The 21,538-nt window shown below is 36.0% G+C and overlaps 1 protein-coding gene across 1 annotated transcript; it reads right to left on the reverse strand.

The window, feature by feature from the left end:
• Positions 1 to 3,307: 3,307 nt before the first annotated feature.
• LOC125668092 (mucin-2-like) lies at positions 3,308 to 19,816 on the reverse strand. Its single transcript, XM_048901867.2, has 2 exons — positions 19,597 to 19,816; positions 3,308 to 6,008 (listed from the first exon to the last, which is right to left on the reverse strand). The coding sequence occupies exons 1-2, from the start codon at positions 19,600 to 19,602 to the stop codon at positions 3,852 to 3,854; spliced, it is 2,163 nt and encodes a 720-aa protein (XP_048757824.1). The 5' UTR covers positions 19,603 to 19,816; the 3' UTR covers positions 3,308 to 3,851.
• Between the last annotated feature and the right edge of the window lie 1,722 nt (positions 19,817 to 21,538).

Raw genomic sequence — 21,538 nt, forward strand, 5'->3', positions numbered from 1 at the left:
CAATGTATATTCTCTATTACATCAAATGCCGGGGATAATCAAGCTTTATTTAGCGCGTTATGTAGGACGAGTCTGTCAGACATATTGCATAAAAATTTTGATTTAATGAATTTTTCACATTATTTTGAAGAGTCTAATGCGTGGAATCTATGGAGTTGTTTTGTTCTGTGGGTCCATGTTATTAAAAGTGCAACAGAAAGGGTTCTAGTTTTACATGGCGACATATATGGCGATAAGAACTGTTCCGACTGCCTTTTACTGTGTTTTGTAGCAAATTACACAGAATCCTACAAAGTTTCAATGTCTTCAAAGCATTTATTCACTGTATTATTAAAGAGGGCTTGAAAATGATTTCGAGTTCTTATTTCCACCAAATTCATAACAATATTACAAAGAAGAACGAACGAAATTCATATTGGATCCAATTGTGGGTCAACTTTAACACGTGATCCACATCTTTTATAGTACGTCATAATACCCATATTCCTCTGCGTCTCCGCACATTTGGTTTGTCACTCGTAACTACTCGGCTATTTCCGTAACTGCAGATGAATTCTTACCGGTAACGAAAAAAGACAAGGGTGATCCGATTGTTGGTTTGTGTGCAAAGGACCTTTGGCGGAAGTGTGATAATACGCATACCGATTATGACATCATAAGCATACGTCGGGACTTTCTGATTAGTTTACTTGGTGATGTAATTAGGAAAAAATATCCCATTTCCATGCATTTACAGAAAATGATACTGGTAATTCAACATTCTGAACCTCTCTAGCGTTCTATTGTTTAACTGATGATGTAACCCGTCAACAGGGGATGATTGCTCCTCCTAGGCACCTGTACCACCTCTAGTGCTTACCAGGGGTTCCTGTTTGTAATTTTCTCGATTTTGTATTCTTTTTAGGATTTATGATATTGGGTACTGTTTGCTATCTGCACCTTTTACATTTGAACAGCATGACGTCACAATGTAAAAGACTTAGGTTGATATTCTTTTGCAAATGAAATTTTTTTTTCAGAAAAAAAAAGAAGTGGATTTTATTTTCGAAAAACAAACAACGCAGCACATCAGTACTGTTTAGTTTCGCATTGTAAAGCAGTAAAAATGCAGTATATATTATCATTTTTGATTGGTTAATTCAACGTATCACTTCTAATGAAAAAAGATATTGTGCACAAGAGGTGATCGTATCGATTCATTACAGTTGAATAAACGTCATTTGGCATATTGCGACGTTTTTAACATCATCTGTTTTATATTGTGACAATATATGTCTATGATGTGTTATAAAATGGCTTTCTCATTGCTTTACACTGCAAAACCAAAACAGTAGGGGCATTTAAAATTTTGATCTTGAGTTGATTTGTATAATTGGTCTTTCTGCGATTGGCAGTAATAACAATTATTTAAATTATGCTAGATTGCTAACTGCGATTCTGATAATATTATGTTAAAAATAAATAGGTGACGTCAACTGAAAAATGTACCATGATGTCACGTTATTATTTGAAACGTCGTTTTGAAGTTTGTAACGTAACAATACAGGATAGAGTTAATAACGTTTTAATCCAAATACAGAATTGTTTATGGCTACAAAAATCAGTGAAGGGGATTAAGGGATAATGAATGAGGCACATTCTTTTTTTAAAATGTGGATATTCAACCCAGAAGTTTGGACGGAAAACCTATGCATGGACCCCATACCTGTACTGTTTACCAGGTCCGAAATCCTGTTTCTTTATTTACGTACTTAAACACACCATTGCTAAAATACGGCCGAATCTCCTCTTTCTCGGGTTATTTATAGAGAGACATAAAATTCACACAAGATGGAATGTTCCACAAATTTCCTGAAATACTCCTGTTGAGCTATTTCGCTGGGACACACCAATAGCTCAACTATATGGGACACCTCCATACTATCATCTAGGATACCTTAATAAACTATCCAGGATACTTTAATAAACTATCCAGGATATTCCAAAAACTATCCAGACACTCCGTTACTATCAGTGGCACCCCATAACATATCCGGGAGACTTTAATAAACTGTCTGGAATACATATATCCCCAAATCTATCCAGACACTATCAGGGACACCCCAAAACATATCCAGGAGATCCTCACAACTACCCGGTATACTGTATCTCTACAAAATGTATGGGATATCCCTCAAACTCTTCGGGATATCTTCACAGCAACCTGGGAATCCCATGACTGTCCAGGATACTCCAACATACATCCGGGATATCCCCAAAACTTCATGGTATATCTCCATAGTACCATGCAAGATACTCCCATAACTCTTGGGATATCCCAAAATATTTCAGTCATATCTTCACAACTATTCAGAATACCTCCCGGCGATTCGGGACACCCCCATACTATCTGGGACAGGCCATAACTATCTGTGATAGCCCATAACTATCTGGGACAGCCCATAACTCTCCGGGATACCTACACAACTATCCGGGATATCCCAATAACTACCAGTGATATTTCTAAAACTATCCGGACACCTCCACATATACGGAATATCCTTACAATTATCCGGGGTACTTTATATAACTATCTGGAAAAAACTTCCCAATTATCATGAATATCTATAACTATCTAGAGTAAATCCATAGCTATCCGGGATATTTCACATAACTATCTAGGACAAATTCACAATTATCAGGAATATCTATATAACTATCTAGAGTAAATCCATATCTATCCGGGATATTTCACATAACTATCTAGGACAAATTCACAATTATCAGGAATATCTATATAACTATCTAGAGTAAATCCATATCTATCCGGGATATTTCACATAACTATCTAGGACAAATTCACAATTATCAGGAATATCTATATAACTATCTAGAATAACTCCATAACTATCCGGGATATTTCACATAACTATCTAGGACAAATTCACAATTATCAGGAATATCTATATAACTATCTAGAATAACTCCATAGATATCAGGGACATCCCCATAACCAAATAAAGTTCCCATTTTTGAACTCGAGTTCCCAAATGTTGTGCATGATTTTTTTAATATGACAGCCTTGTTAAAATAATTTTTTTTCAAATCCATATTTACTTAATAGTCATATCTATGAGTCTTTATCACCTATTATCAATATGACAAAGACAAAGATGTGTTTCAGTCTATATAAACTGTATGACCTACGTCAACCGGAAGTGTACAGGAATTGTGGGAATGTTCTTATAGTGTCAGACAGATCCGGTTCAACCATTTTAAAAAGTGCAATCAATGTTTTAGTGAATTTCTAGTAATGTAAATAAGAATATTTAGAAAGGAAATAAATAGTTTTTATTGATTAGAATTAATAACACAGACTACAACAACAATGACACCAAACAAACGTCTAGGCCAGCTAGATGTGTAATGATCTCTTCTGGGGCTTTGGCACGTAAACTAAAAAAAATCTTATCACAGATCACGTGTTTGATCGACCACTTCATGTCAAAGGTCCTAATGGCTGACGTTGCCATCTTGATTTCAACGATCCACTCGACGCTCTTCGACGTTCGTCCACCGTCACCTTCCATCGAGCACGGTCACCTTAAAGAGAGATATAACGCGCTGTTTGCAACAGCATAGTCCTTATATATCCCTCAAGCAAACACCAAGTAAATCTGGGCATTTATTAAACAGGATGTGCAATGCACAATAGAATTGCACAACATGCACAATATACGTGAAAGTGACAAGCGACGAAAAAAGCAGTAGCATATGTCCCCGTCTGAATTGACGCTAACAACACTCTCCGAAAAGGGACTTCAATCTCGCGTTGTTGGGATTTCTTGTTCAACTCAGAGCTGGTCGTTCCACTACTGTGTACTAGAAGACGTTGACATGAGAATGTTTCCTGTAGACGTCGTCCGAGAGTCGTGTAGCCGCTCTCCACCCACCGTGGGTTTTATCCCAGAATTGCTTGTCGATTTCTCTGGAGTTAGAGACGTCGGTGACAGTTTTGCGTCAGTGATTTTCTTCATCAATTTCAGATTGAAAATGATATGCTGGTCCATTTGATTCAGGTTATTCACAGTGTCAGGTATAATGTGATCAAAGTGTGCTTCCGGTTTTCCTGTGACAGGCCTTGCAGTGCCGGAGGACTCGGGGTCCGTTAACACAGAGGATATGATTTTCTGTAAAGTCTTAGCGAACTCCTTTGTCAGTCTGTTAGTTAATGTGGTGATTTTATCAAACAGCTTTGACCCTTGTTTTGGGGGAGCAGTAGGACTTGAAGCAGAAGTGCTGTCAATAGTAGAAGCACCCTGAGTCTCCTTTGATGGCACTGGATCCATCGATTCTTCTGACTGATCCCTGATGGCTTTTTCTACAGCTTTAGCCACGTCATCCATTAAAGATGTCGTTTTTTCTTTTGACGTAGGACCTTGTGGCGTAGTGTCGACAGCATCTGTTGGGAAAACACTATGAACTGTTGAAACAATGTCTGGTTTGTCGTTTGTCTGCTGTCCGAGTGTAGTCGCTTCAGCAACATTGACTGTTGTCTTGAATGCTGAACCGCTAGGGGAGATATCGTTCCGTTTCTTTTTCGGATCATGCTTGATTGCTAGAGCATTGTCTGACTGTACTGACGTCGTGCGTTGCACGTTGGAGAAAGCCGTACTTGGGGACGGATTGGTCTCTCTGCTCTGTGATGGCTCTTGGTTCGTGCTTTGTTTGTTTTCTCCGGACTCGGATCGCTGTGTTGTAATAGATGAAATATCCATTGTTTTCTTAGACCCCAGAGCGGGGTTATCCTTTTTCTGAACGTCAATAAGAGGAAGTTTCAATATACTCACACTTCTGACTGGAGACGGTGTAATAATATTGGTGATATGCAAAGATCCGACTGATTTGGGAAAGTCTGTTTGCTGAATAGACAACCTTTCTGCTTTCTTGATTTCTTCGGTTGTTGTAGTAAAGGAGCTTGATGCAAAATTGTTTTGCGTACTACTTTGAGGTCTTTCAGCTTTTGCATCATTTCCCAATGATGAACTAATAAGTGGCGACACGGACGCCTTAACTTGGTTACTATTACTCATTTGAACTCCTGTCAAATCAGTTACAATTTGCTTGTTTGGTTTTTGATTATTTGTCTTGCCGTCAGAACTTTTGATCACAGAAGTCGTTGGATGAACAAAAACGGTTTGAGTCGGAGACATTCCTTTCCCTTGATTAGAGGTTATTACACCTGTCTTCTGCAACACGTTATCTCCCTCTGTGGATTTAGACGATATTCGAAGCTCGCCCATTTTCCCCTCCGTTGTTGTTTCCTTGGAAACCGCACTGAAATTGTCATCGCTTGATAAAAGACTCTCGCCAAAAAGATTTGTAATTTCGTCACTGTTCATTTCAGTTGTCACCGGGATCGCAATAGTTGTCGGTGTGGTTGTCCGCATCTCAGTTGTTGTTGCTTTCGTAGTTGTTGATTTGGTTGTGGTAGAGGTCGTAGTGGTGGTTGTGGTGGTTTTGGGTGTATTTGTGGTTGTTGGGGTGGTGGTGGTGGTAGTAGTAGACATGGTGGTGCTTGGTTTTACGGTTTTTGTGTCCTGTTTGCGAGGTATTTTACCGCTGTTATCTTTATGATTTTCATTGGTGCCACGATTCCCAACATGATTAGAATATTTTTCTCCAAATCTAGGAACCGCTAAACTTCTAAACAGAGAAAGGATTAAATTGTTTTTAGATCTCCTCGGTTTCTTCTTTTCTTTTTTAGCATCTCCTTCTACAGGATCAATGAGTTTCTGACAATGTTCTCCTTCATAATTAGGTGGGCATGAGCAGAAACCGGTGTTACTACAAGGGGAATTCTGCTGACATGTCCCTCCATTCTTACAAATGTTACTAAATATATCACAGTATCCTTTACATTCTAAGTCACTCGCCGAACACAGCACTAGGAATACTCCAAGAATAAGAAGACATATCACTCTCACATCCATAGCATAGTATACGCCATCTCGTGGCGGCATTGTAATCTGAAATTTAAAAAATAGTCAAGATTGATATGTAGATCCTTTCAAAGCCGCATTTCAATGTTAGCGTTCTAGTTTGTGTTTTAGTATTTTATACAGTTTTCCTGTATACAACAATACATGGATGAGCTCATTTGTTACGAAGATTGAAGTTGTCATTTTAAAGGAATGCCTGGCAAGTGAAGACATGTGGGATTAATGAGAGTACACCTATCCTTATAAAGACAAATCAACTTATTCAACTGTACATTTAGAAGCGGCCTCATTTAAACGGATCCTTACGACGATTTTAATTAATATGTTAACAAACAGTCGTTAATTATTCAGAATTCAATTGTTACTTATTTTCAGTATCCGATTAATATTTAAGACACATGGCATTAATTTTTGACAACAAAAAATTGCTTTTGATTTGAGGAAGAATTGAATACATTTTTTGGGATTCTATTCTCGGGAATAATTCTATACTGATATTGACCAATGAATGGAATTGTGGTCAGGGTGCGCATATTTTGATAATGTTGCTGACGTTGCTGCGGGATTATGTGACGTTATTTTAAAAACAAAACCCTTTTAAAAGTAATTGATTATTTCCAATCCCTATAGTACATACATAAATTATGGAGGTCAGTCTGATGTAATTCCAGTGAGACTAAGATTTTAGATAATATGCCATACCTCTCTATGGTGGTTAACAATTAGGCCTACGAATATTTTTCTACATCAAGATATAAAAAATAATTTTCCACACGAACTGCTTGCGAAATACTGATTACACAGACATAAAGATGACCTGATTTGACGTCAAAGTAAAAATTGACAACCCTAGTGTGCATCATTGACGTAGCATGTAAACATTGACCATTGCAGACGAACAGTGACGTCATAAAGATTTCGTGTATAAATAGCTGTACGAACGGCGCCCCCGGCCAGAAACTGCTGTGAGCTGACACCATTGTGTATTTATATCCCAGTTTATTTTAATTTTCCAGACAATAATGCACATCAGTAAGAGAATCGTTTTATGACAAGCGTTTCATATTTTATCGTCGGAGTGATCGCGCCGACACGTAAAAGCGATCTCTTCGTACATATAGCTTATACAGCACACATAATTCATTATTTAAGTTTTATTCTGCTGCCGACAATTATTACATCTCTCTGCGCTCTAAAGATAGAAATAAATAAAATTTGATATGATGAACACCTTATTTTTTCATATTAATTTCCATGCAAAGATAATTAGTCTACCAGGGACACTTATGCATTGTAAACGAATGCATATATATTCTAGAGTTTGTCACACAATCAGTACTTATTAATACATTAATTAATTCAAACACCACACAACCAGGAAATAAGCGTGGTCCCGCCTGTATAGTTACCTATAAAATCTTGTAAATTTACTTTGACAGACAAATAAATAAACACATCGATAATGAATAACGAAACAAATGGGTTTATGCAATTGATCACCGTTTGTTATCTTCACTCTTTGTTAATCACTTACACACAAACAAATGAATAACATAACTTGGAAGTTATCACAGAGAGCTTTTTTTCCCCCATTGTTTGACATAATATATTGACGACAAAATCACGATGCATTTTCCTGGATAAAATCTGGGTGATATAGAATTCTAAAGTCGCGGAGGAAGGCCCCGTGACCCCTATCTGCATGGAAGAATGTCTGATCACGTCAAGCCGTGTCTAAGTGCGCCGCTTTATACGGCGTAACAAAGCTAAAGAACACTCTAAAATTCGCCATTTCAATAAATAATAAAAACAAATATGGGCGTTACTGAACTTTACTGCCTAATTTTCCATAAATTAGCATACAAATTAAATTAAATAGCATATTTTACGACCCAAGTCGTTGAACCAGAAGTACTAATGACTACAATTAGCTGATATGATACTTATAAAACACTCACAAATTGTCGGTAATTTCCAGGTTTTATGATATAACTACTACACTACACAAAGTTTTAATCCCGTTAAGTAGGCTCCAGTGGTTTCGCCCTTTCTACGGCTCCCCCATACATCAGCTAATTCCCAAATCACGCTGTCCGTCAGAGATTGACAGCGGTAGTAATTCAAATTTAGACGCTTGGGGGGAAACTTTATATCGAACATAACGTACACTTTCAATCAGTCATTTTAATTCAGAAGGAAAGGTCTTAAAGCAGAAATGAAGCTGTTCGTGAAAGGTAAAATTCAATCTGTATTAATATATTCAGCTCTTAAAGACCATGTAAGTAATGATTGAAAGAGCCTCCTGGGGACCACTGGTGGGCTTATCAAAAGTAGCACTAGTAGTGCATGGAAATATCAAATCAATGACAAATCAACGTGCTATGCTGAGTGTGCATGGATGGTTTGCTAAGTTCAGATTTATAGATCATGAAAGTTTAAACATGACTAGAGTAAGCATTATGTTTGACCAGAAATTCATGTTGGGTTTGCTTTGGTTTACAAGCAGCTTCATTACGATATTTATACCCTCAGCCAATACTAGTACGTCTCATAACGGGATTTAACGAAGTTGAGCGGAGATGATTCGTAACTAGTAGCGGTTTTAGAGTTTATGCAGACAAACAGTGGTTGACAATCGCTGTATAAGACTTCTATACTAACAGAGGTGTTAAACACTCTCACAGATTACTGAAATAATAGTAACTAGTAGCGGTTTTAGAGTTTATGCAGACAAGCAGTGGTTGACAATCGCTGTATAAGACTTCTATACTAACAGAGGTGTTAAACACTCTCACAGATTACTGATACTAACAGAGGTGTTAAACACTCTCACAGATTACTGATACTAACAGAGGTGTTAAACACTCTCACAGATTACTGATACTAACAGAGGTGTTAAACACTCTCACAGATTACTGATACTAACAGAGGTGTTAAACACTCTCACAGATTACTGATACTAACAGAGGTGTTAAACACTCTCACAGATTACTGATACTAACAGAGGTGTTAAACACTCTCACAGATTACTGAAATAGTAGTACTTATGGAACTTTAAAAAACAATCGCCAAGAAACGCCCTCTGTGCTTCATCGTATCAGAATAACTAAATACTGAAGGAAATATCTGTTAAAAGCTTTAGTACCCCAGACTAAGTGAATCGACTAGTATTCCCACTATAGACAGAAATACGCAAACCAAACTGTATTGATAAAGGTAGTCACAAAGTTAAGCATACAAAGCTTAAAGCTAACATTACCCGTGCAATAATAGGCGACTTTTAAGCTTATCGTAGTTTTCAATTCGCTTAGAAGTACTCTTACAAGCCTATGCTAGTTATAAAACCGTGAACAAACACACGTAATAACTTTGCTATGTTTAAACATTTGTTAAAAACTTTAATACCCCAGGGTATGTCAGCTTACAGAGAGGGCTTATATAGGCATCACACCTGCTGCCCAACCCTATGTATATAATAAATTAGATGAATAACATATGGTTCAAATCAAATCAAGTAAGCTAAGATAAATTGACAAGCATATTCACTGTATATAGAAATACGTGAACCATTGATAACGATAAACACACAGTTAGAGGCCTACAGAAGTTTATAGATGACATAATTAAGCTGAAGTTGTGAAAAAAAATCAAGCTCATGACAGTTATATAACTTTTAAGTATTACGGTTACTAACGTATGGCGAAAAATCAACAGCAAATACATGCGTGTAATTACCTCTAATTGTAGAACTACACTCAATACGTGCATGTAATTACCCGCTTATTGTAGAACTACACTCAATACGTGCATGTAATTACCCGCTTATTGTAGAACTACACTCAATACGTGTGTGTAATTACCCGCTTACAGGGCCGTAAGTAGGGTTCTAAATCAGGGGAGGCAGGGGATTGGGGGCCGCCGATTGACTTTACGACTGAAAATGACACTTTTTAAATCCCAATTTATCATGTTTGTGTTTCATTTGTACTATGTAAAGAATCGTAATATGGTGTCAAAGACAAAGGTGCTTGTCTTCATTTTAAACATATATCCTATAATATAACATTTATATAATTTTATTTTCTTTTTTGCCAAAAAATCAGACGAGGCAGTTGCCTCGTCTGCCTCATCGGCAGTTACGGCCCTGGCTTATTGTAGAACTACACTCAATACGTGCATGTAATTACCCGCTTATTGTAGAACTACACTCAATACGTGCGTGTAATTATCCGCTTTTTATAGAACTACACTCAATTTGCGCGCTTATTAATCATTGAACTACACTCAACATATGCGTGTAATTACTTGCATATTGTAGAATTACACTCAATACTAATAACTTATTGTAAATGAATATGTTGACCAGTATCTTATGTCCAGTAGGTTATAGTTGAGTTGAAAGTTTACAACAAGTAACGAAACTACACAGAACTACGAGAGTGTTCCGAAGTAACGAAACTACACAGAACTACGAGAGTGTTCCGAAGCAACGAAACTACACAGAACTACGAGAGTGTTCCGAAGCAACGAAACTACACAGAACTACGAGAGTGTTCCGAAGTAACGAAACTACACAGAACTACGAGAGTGTTCCGAAGCAACGAAACTACACAGAACTACGAGAGTGTTCCGAAGCAACGAAACTACACAGAACTACGAGAGTGTTCCGAAGTAACGAAACTACACAGAAACACGAGAGTTTGGAAGTAACGAAACTACACAGAACTACGAGAGTGTTCCGAAGCAACGAAACTACACAGGACTACGAGAGTGTTCCGAAGTAACGAAACTACACAGAACTACGAGAGTGTTCCGAAGTAACGAGACTACACAGAACTACGAGAGTGTTCCGAAGCAACGAAACTACACAGAAACACGAGAGTTTGGAAGTAACGAAACTACACAGAACTATGAGAGTGTTCCGAAGCAACGGAACTACACAGAACTACGAGAGTGTTCCGAAGTAACGAAACTACACAGAACTACGAGAGTGTTCCGAAGCAACGAAACTACACAGAACTACGAGAGTGTTCCGAAGTAACGAAACTACACAGAAACACGAGAGTTCGGAAGTAACGAAACTACACAGAAATACGAGTCTTCCGAATTAACGAAACTACACAGAAGTAAGAGAGTCTTCCGAATTAACGAAACTACACAGAAGTACGAGAGTCTTCCGAAGTAACGAAACTACTTAGAAATACGATTAATAACTCGACAGAACGGTTCGGATGCCAATGCTAAAATAAATGTACACTTATTAACTTGTAAAGCTATAAAAGCACACACACATATATATATATATATATATATATATATATATATATATATATATATATAGGGAAAGTCGTAGTTGACTTCTTTACATGCAGCAGTGTATATTAAACGTACATCGGTCTCTTGCATTTATTTCTTTGACTGTTTATCAACTTTGTGATGGGATGCACATTTGCATATAGTACTACTGGTAACATCTTGTTACTGAAGTAAAGCCGTAGAACTGTTAGAGATATCACGCTGAGCACTACCCAATATTTTTATTATTTGCTTGTCAGCATTTCTGTAGGACTAAGCCTCCTCCTACGTTCTGTCGCAGTTACGCCATTTTTTGATTATCAGTAGGTATGGAGTACTAAGCCGTATCATGGCATGTGTCTAAGTACACCGAGAAATTCGTAACTAACTCATCATACAGTAACGAGCACAAACACAACACGTGACTAGTGTACAGCAAAACTTAGTCAAATCTAAAACTTTATGGATAAAGTCTTTATACTAGGATGCGAAGGTGTGTGAAGTTTTTAGGAAATATGGAAGCACGGGAAATAGGAGTGAAAAGGTAACTAAAATGAACAAGAAAAAATGGCGAAGGAGAAGAAAAACAATTAAGAACACGTGTAGTAATTAACCACTTAATTAAACGGTTACATAATTAGATAGGATCTTTTCCGCCTGATACGCATTCTTTCTGGGAATTCGAAGAACACATTCTTTATCATGAAAGTTATTCATGTATTACGACTCTACGCTATTCTCAAGTTTATTTGTAGTATGCTATTTTGTCATAATATAAAGGATATGAACACATACGGACAAGAAATGGCCGCAATTTATGACATTGTCACCATGGGATGACGAGTCATAATTGCCTAAATATCACGAAATTGAAATTAAAAACATATAAATGTACAATTAAATTATAAATTGGTAGAACAGTCACTCGGGCATTTGAAAATTATCATTTGAAAAGAAAATAAATCATATAATTATCATAAAATATTTCTACAATGCAACTTAGACCTGGTAGTGTGACACTAGCATTTTTTCCCTAAACCACCACACAGCGGTTTGTTTTAACTTGCAAAAATCATGTATTAGTTTGTATGCTGATTAAATCTACAGAATGAGTAACCATGACAGACCAAATAACTGACGCTCTTCTTGTTAATGCAATCTAAAAAAAAACCAAAAAAACCCACAAATTGTGAATCTAAAAAGAAATCTCGGTCCAAAAACCTTAGTCTACCTACCTCAATAAACAGAAATTTAGTTATCTGCGGTTTCCATATGCATAATGAAGTCCCTGAGTCATGAATACTTCACTTCTATGAAGAATTTTGACATTCTATTAAAGTGAAGTTTCGACTACAAATGTCCTCCAACAGTCTGTATAAAACTCCCACACTAAATAATTATGATCAAAGTCATTGCCTCCGGAATGTTAAAGTCAATTGCGTCCTCTCTGATTGATCAGCAAAATATGAAAATTTCAAAACGGATTGAAGGGAGGAAAATGTCTTCGCTATTCATAAAATGCTGCATTACAAATGATGACAAGAAAATAGATCGAGATGACAAAGAAATCAGAAGACGTTGCAACATTTATCTCATTCACATCGCAATGGTATGCTGTGCAACCTTTTCAGAACTCAAAATCAAACAGCATAACACGGCCTTGCGTCCGAAACTTAAACGTTTATTGTTATTGTGTCCGAGACTTAAATCTTTATTGTTATGGGGTCCAAGACTTAAACGTTTATTGTTATTGTGTCCGAGACTTAAATCTTTATTGTTATCGGTCCAAGACTTAAACGTTTATTGTTATTGTGTCCGAGACTTAAATCTTTATTGTTATCGGTCCAAGACTTAAACGTTTATTGTTATTGTGTCCGAGACTTAAATCTTTATTGTTATTGGGTCCGAGCTTTAAGCTTTATTGTTATTGGGTCCGAGCTTTAAGCTTTATTGTTATTGGGTTCGAGATTTAAAGGTTTATTGTTTTGGGGCCCGAGACTTAAGCCTTTATTGTTATTGGGTCCGGGATTTAAACAGTCTTTGATATTGGGTACGAGACTTAAACGTTTATTGTTATTGGGTCCGAGATTTAAACAGTCTTTGATATTGGGTACGAGACTTAACGTTTATTGCTGTTGGGTCTGAGATTTAAGGTATTCAATGTGTAACGACCATATTTCATATCTAGTAAACGGATGGTGTGATTTTTGCAATTATGGTATAATTTTGAAGGGTTCATCAAATGAAAATAATCCACCATAGGAATGTTCAAAATTTTGATTACTGCTTGATTTATTTCACCTAGAATTTTACATTGAAGTCTATGGGAGAAGCATGTTTTATCAAAATATTTTCAAAAGTAGTTATATTTTCATACAAATCTCTTGGTAAAAAGTTAAGTACACTTTCTCTGTATGAAAATATGAAATAGATTTAATCCTCTACTGCAGAGATGTTTAGAAAATTAAAATTTTCTTATTTTTGCAAAGGGTAGATAACTCTTCAAACAGAGTCAAGTGTAGAGAGGTCAGCTTCTATTCATTTACCAGTGGTGTGAATTTGATCTACGTCACTTTCATCATTAGTTAACAGTGAATATTTGATTTGAATGATACAAAATTGTTCATTGTCCCTTTTGTTATATATTGAATACCTTAAATCGAATCCGAGATTCAAACGTTTATTGCTAATGGGCCCGAGACTTACTTAAACGTTTATTGTTATTGGGCCGGAAATTAAAACATTCATTGTTATTGGGTCAGAGGCTTAAAGGTTCATTGTTGTTGGGTCCGAAACTCAAACGTTGTTATTTGGGTTACACAAATTCAAACTTATAGAGTAACCCAGTCGACCACAGTTTAGGGTAAGGAAAGCATGCTTTATACTAAATTTTTCACATTTTGCAATCTAACAGATATGCTCAATATCAAAATAGAACGAAACTTTCGAAAGAATATAGAGCCTTTTAAAATCCACCCCCAACCCCCACCCCCAACACCAACCCCCGAAACTGCATATAGAAGGTTATTCGCTGGATATCATCACGAGTATGTCTGAGTACAGCTAGAACAAACGCACAGAAGATCAGGACAGTCATGATGGGTTTTTTTTCAAGCATGAATTTGCACAATGATGAACAGATTGTGCTCTTCGATCATTTTCTGTTATGTGACCGAGTACAGAAATATTGCTGATTCATTTACAAAACTAACCAGACTCATTTGTCAGCTGGGATTCAATATATTTCCTCATTATTTTGTTTTTCAGTCCAAATGAGAGATAGTCACTGATCTCTGGACCATTTTTTTTTTTTTCGAAAGCTTTTCCTGATCAGATTCAAAATATTACTGTAAAGGGTAACAAATCGACCTCGCTGTTTGTTTGTTTCTTGTTTGTTTGATTATTGTTTGTGTGCTGAGCATTGGGCATTTTCATTCCTTACACAAATTATCTGTGATATCATCAACATAACATACTAGAAGTGTTTTAAAGTATAGTGCATATGTGTGTGTATACTTTGTTTCATGTTACGTATAGACTTATTTGATATGCTTCTCTTCTTCTAAGAAAGTGGAGATCGTCAATATTTTGTATATTATTTTGTTGTTGTGATGTACTCCCGGAGATAATCACTACTATATAATATTTTGTATATTTTTGCTGTTATGATATACCCCCGGAGATTGCTTGATTTAAAGTACCTGATGCGATATATCCCCGGATTTTGTTTGATTTACAGTATATTTTTGCTGTTGTGATAAACCCCTGGAGATTGCTTAATTTACAGTATATTTTTTGCTGTTGTGATAAACCCCTGGAGATTGCTTAATTTAAGTATATTTTTCGCTGTTGTGATATACCCCCGGAGTGAATGATTATAGTTTAACGTCCCTCTCGAGAATCTTTGCAGTCGTCACTATTACCGGTGAAGGGATGCAAAATTTAGGCATATGATCGGCGCTTATGACCATTGAGCAGGGAGAGATCTTTATCGTGCCACACCTGTTGTGACACGGGACCTCGTTTTTTGTGGTCTCATTCGTAGGACAGCCCCATTTCGTCGCCTCTTACGACAAGCAAGGGGTACAGAGAACCTATTCTAACTCGTATTCCCACGGGATGATATAACCTTGGAGATTCCTTGATTGACAGTAGACATTGTGACATACCCCAGCTTGATTGACAGTAGACATTGTGATATACCCCAGCTTGATTGACAGTAGACATTGTGATATACCCAGCTTGATTTACAGTATATGAGAGGGGGGGGGGGGCTAACGGAGAATGGCACAAGATGACCCAGCAAATTCTGACAAATACTAAATTAGCACTTTAATTGATCTGCATAAATTTGTGGACCACATACACTAGAGTGAATAATTCGCAACATAGCTGTTGATTTCCAGTTTTGAATGAGTCATGTTCATGGAAATCAGTTAATACTATGAAACCAAACACACAGCGATTACAAAGCATTTACCAAAAGAATCTAAATTAACAACGGCTAAAAAACTTTCACAGAGAGACAAACCAAACACACAACGATTACAAAGCATTTAGCAAAAGAATTCAAATTAACAACGGCTAAAAAAACTTTCACAGAGAGACAAACCAAACACACAGCGATTACAAAGCATTTACCAAAAGAATCTAAATTAACAACGGCTAAAGAACTTTCACAGAGAGACATACCACACACACAACGATTACAAAGCATTTAGCAAAAGAATTCAAATTAACAACGGCTACAGTTACTAAGAGGATGGAACTCTCATCGGTTAAAAAGCATTCACTTTTTTCTCGGACATGATTTTTCTACAAATTAAAAATGTATTTTACTAATTCCAAAGATGAAGTTGGAAATAATTGCATAACAATTCTTTTTAGGGGGGATCAATTGTTATGTAATGATATCAAAGTCCAGATTAGGAAGTAGCGAAACACATATATCATGAAAAAAATCTGGAAAATGTGACATGAGCTTTAATATCAAATGCATATTGATAGAAGTAAACGCTAGTCTGTCTGCATGTTTATTCATCATGTAGCGTGTTCTGTGAAACGATTAATGCCAAAAAGTTAATCGTTTGTCTCGCCCCTTACAGAAAGAGAACATGCGTTTATCTAATATGGAGGACAATAGTTACAAGCTATTCAAAGAAATGTACGATAATTCGTATTATGCTTAAATATAATCATATGTTTTTGACAAAAAGTGATATATTTCAGTGGATGTATATTTTGCAATAAACTGATTACACTAACGATCAGAAAACCTTAATATTTCAGAATTGAAGCTAAGTCAATTGTACTTTTGACTTCTGTCTGCACGCTGTCATTTATAAAATTAATGTTTTGGAACCAACAATGGATATTGTGGTTAACGGTTAATATCTATCAAGCCGGGGCACTTCCGTTATCCGCCATTTTCGGTGAATGCACGGCAGTTGTCTCTGTTGATTTACCGTTATATAAACCACAATCTTAAGGACGTACAGCACACACACACAAAATGGCTGCTGAACCATGACAACACGGCGATCATTGTGCAAAGATTTGAACTATAACTTACCACTGCACGGAACCTCTCGGACATTGATCACGGTGCAGTGTCTACTTAAAAGTACTCATTGAGGAGTATTCACAACAGTGGCCTTCATGTTAATATTTTCAACACAGAAAAGCGCGTTATTAATTGACGACGTTTTTAATTTAACCACAAACCAAATACACTAAACTATTTTAAACAACTAATTCAGGAGAGAGAAAACAACCGCAAAGAAAGTTTGATCGGTTTAACTTCTTTTAGAAAATATTTTACATAAACTGACATATTTTATGGCTCTTGTGGGTATAAACGCCAATTTCTGCAAACAAGAGTTAATCGGGTTCCATTCAGTTATGTTGTATGCATTAAAAAAAAATGAAAAGATAGCATAAAAATATTCTATCATTTAAAATTCAGTGGCATATACTTTAAACGTATACAACAATCCGTAATGGCTTCCTGAATTTGAATTTTTTCCAGCATGATGGAGCTGAATAATAATTACAGTATATGGAAAAAATAAACGCTTAAGAAAGAACCTTAGTTTACCTTCAATACTTTTTGTAACTGTTTCCCTCCATAAACGTCGGGTAGAGCATGAAAGTTGCAATATTAAATATGACCCTCTAAAAAGATTTTATAAAAGTTTACTAATGATGACCCTGGAATTTATCTTGTATGATATACATGTATACAGGTGTATAATGCACGTGAGTCGACACGGCGAACTAAAGCTCTCCAATCTAAAAAAGCTGCTGAACGTTTTCCTGTTCTTAATTCTGAAGAACACATCACATTTATTTCTCATCATAATTTCTAGAAATAGATTGTTTTATGAATAATGAAATCCATCTCTAGTGAAGAAAATTATAAGAGAATTTTAAAGGTTGTGCAATGCCTTCGGAATACATCTGGCTTACACAGGCCATGTTGTGGTTCTCTTGAATTGCGTCAAAATTATATTAATTATTGAATATGATAAATCTAAATCGAGTAACTTGAAAATTCAGATGTTTACCTGAAAAGAAGAAAGGGGTTTGTCTTTGAGTAGATTGAGAACTACGCCACCTTGCCATTAACAACACTTGCTACAAACTTCTACAAAATAATGAAATTGCAAAATAGATTTGTGCTTTTATATGTAAAATGGATAAAGTTTATCGTATGGAATGTAATTTATTCTCATGATTTCTCAATTAAGTCCAAAAAGAATGAGGAACATTCATATAAAGTTATAAACATCATTTAGAATGTACAAGTCCTTATTTTTTAAGTAATTATAGATTAATAGATAGATTTTATATATATATATATATATATATATATATATATATGTTTGCATCAAGTGTCCTTAAACCTGTTAATTTCTAAACATTAAAAAGATCTTCATATAAAACATGAATATGATCGGTGCTGTAAATTTTAAGAACGGTAAACTTGATAAACTCTCACACAAAATTTGGTAACCATTATTGATATGCACTAAACAATATTCCAGAAAAAGGTTGCGCTGCAATTTAACACATAACTTTATAATTAATGAATTAGAATTACAACCTGTCAATCAAATTTCATAAGCTTGAATTTAAAACATTTTATAAGCTGAGCACAAGTCACGCAGCGTTATGTGAATAGTTAAATAGCGGTAGTGGTAATGACGGTCAGGTGTCAGTAGTGGGGAGAATGATTGCGTAATTAACCAAGCTGCAATAAAACACGAGGAGTCGAGGACTGGGCTATCGAGGGGTCAGCTCTCAAAAATAAACTTAAATCAAAGGGCCAACTTAAAAGATTGTGAAAAAGATATATAAAACTAAGCTTTATCATATCCGCTCCTGTAATTCCGACACTGGAAATCTTAAATCCGTAGTGAGATTTCCTCGCTCATTGTTAATTATCAGAGCTACCTTTTATTAGAATGTCACGAAAATCCACTAAATTAATTTGTTATGCAATCTTGCCAACAACCAAACACAGCTGAATCCACAGAGTCCAGACTCACATCCAGAGTGGACCAAATATATTTAAATCAACATTCCAAAATAGTTTCTGAATCCACATCCCAGACTAACAAACAAAGCCGACAAAATGCACCTGAATCCACAATCCTGATTAGCTTCTGAATCTAAAAGTCAAGACTAAAATACAAATCGGAACAAACACATCTAAATCCACATTCCAGAATAACAAAGATAGTTGACAAAATGCATCTGAATCCATATTTCAGATTAATCTCTGAAGCCACATTCCAGACTAGTCTCTGAATCCACATTCCAGACTAAACAACAAATCGAAACAAATAAATCCAAAGTGCAGAATAGTTTCTGAATCACATTCCAGACTAACAAACAAATCGAACCAAACGCATTTGAATCCAGTCCAGATTACTCATAAAAGACGATGAATGGAGTGAATTGTTTGAACTGTACCACGAGTGACTGTGTCACCACACACACACGTATAATGGAACCTGTGGATATAGAGCGGACTCACGGAAACGTGAAGACACGGTTCTTCCTTATTATTGAACGACCCTAATCAAGACTGGTTTTTAGGGGTGGGTGAGTAAAATACACATACCATCGCAATTACACAATAGTCTGAGAAATGAGAATATCAGCGAGGAGAAAGAGAAATACTGATTAAGAGCATGAAAAACAAAATATTTTGAATATCAAAATAAATCTAAATGAAAATTTTTATATCATTTTCAAAAAGTGATAAATTGGTCACCATAGTGACGGCTGGTGGTTAAGTGAAAAGTAAACATACCGACATACCAGATTAATGAGAAAGGTGGGAGGGGGTGTCCACCATACCGGGGTTTGTTACACAGGTCCAAAATCAGCCCAATACATAGAAATATTCGGTTAATGATCACATTTCAGAGATAATCCATAAGAAGAAATTCACATCGTGGCGCGAGGCTTTGGTGTTTCTCGCTGAAGAGTGTGGCTTACTGTCTGTTAAGTGCCCGAGGCGCGTGATGAATGACAAGACACGATAAATCAAACCGCGCTGCGATGTGCATGTTTACGACTGCCGAGCCAAAACAATGGGGGGTGGGGCTGACCCTGGCGAGAGAGAAGGAGCTCAAAGAGCTTGATAGCAGGCATAATTAAATTACAATTAAATTGTATTTCAGGATGCACATTTTATTTAATTGTAATTTAAGACGGTCCATATTTCGCAGGGAAAATAGACTATATAAAAAGATGTAAGATGCATATTTCGACAAAAGAATTTAATTGATGAGTTGGCGGTCAGCGTTATAATTGTGGCTTAAGAGATAAAGTTTATAAATGACGTTGGTCAACTGTCTGTAACCACTTTAGGAATGTCACGTGATTGTTACCTGTACCATAATAATACAAAGATTGAATGCGTAGATGGTGCACCTCAGTAAATGTATTTTAGGCACATGTCCACAATTTAAGGAAACTTTTGGCCATTAACATTATGCAACCTTTATCTTTATCTAAAAATACATATGAACTTTTGAAAATGTTTCAAGAATGATTATATTTCAAAATTATTTTTACGAATGTTGTGTAAGAAAATGGTGTACATAATGTTTTGGCAAACTATGTTGTAATGGAAGAGTGATTATTCTCAAAAGATTAAGTTTATGCAAATTATGGGGTGGATTAGCACTGCAGCTCTGCTGTGTCCAGGGGTCCGTGTTTGCTCAACTATTTTGTATTGCTTGTAGGAGTTATGAGGTTGATCACTGTTCGTTATCTTCACCTTTCATTTCTTAACCTTGTTATTTACATATTTGTATAAAGCATGAAATCATCAAAAATTGCTGTGTTTATTATTGATAACCGACGATTCTTGCATGAAACACGTGATCGTCTTACAGGCATTGTCTGAAGGAATACAGGACCTTTCTTTGTATTTTGTTATAAAAAAAGAAAACGTACCCCAAGTTTCCACAATCAAAATAGTATATCATAATAAAGTAGTCGTATATTACTTGACACATTGATTTTGATTACGGATTACTCCGTTTACCTGATCAAGATATAGGGCTCACAGCGGGTGTGATCAGTCGACAGGGGATGCTTACTCCTCCTAGGTACCTAATCCCACATTTGGTGTGTCCAGGTATCCGTGGTTGCCCAACTCACTATTCGTTATCTTCACCTTTCATTCAAATTTTGTGATTTTTTTAAAATACAAGTACTAAGGCTTAAAAGTAAAATTAGTTCCGCAATTGCCTTCATGGAAAGGTTTATTGCGGACAGAAAATTATGAGTTCAATATTCTGAAATATGTTACTTCATTTTTATGAATATCCATTAATATATTTTTACATTCAAATTGATTGTTTTGTTTTTTAATGTTATGCACGGATAAATGTGTGGCTGTGATTTACTACAACTGAATTATATTAATAATAACTTAACTCGATGTTAACGTTGCATAGTATCTGCTTTACAATCCATAGTCTCACGTGATTCAAGTCGCCACGAGTAAGAATCGACAGTGTTTCGTGATTCAAGTCGACACGAGTAAGATATTCTATCATTCGACAGAATTTGACAAAATATCTAAGTTTAATCCAAGAAGTGCCGCACTTGGTGTGCTCTACATAAAGATGTATATTCATATTTGATCACTACATTACTTAAGAAACATATTTTTCAAATATCTAGAAAAAGAGCACCATTCTATTCAATGATATTTTTTAATATATACCTTAATAATT

Source organism: Ostrea edulis, chromosome 4, assembly GCF_947568905.1.
Source record: "Ostrea edulis chromosome 4, xbOstEdul1.1, whole genome shotgun sequence".
Lineage (NCBI taxonomy): Eukaryota > Metazoa > Mollusca > Bivalvia > Ostreida > Ostreidae > Ostrea > Ostrea edulis.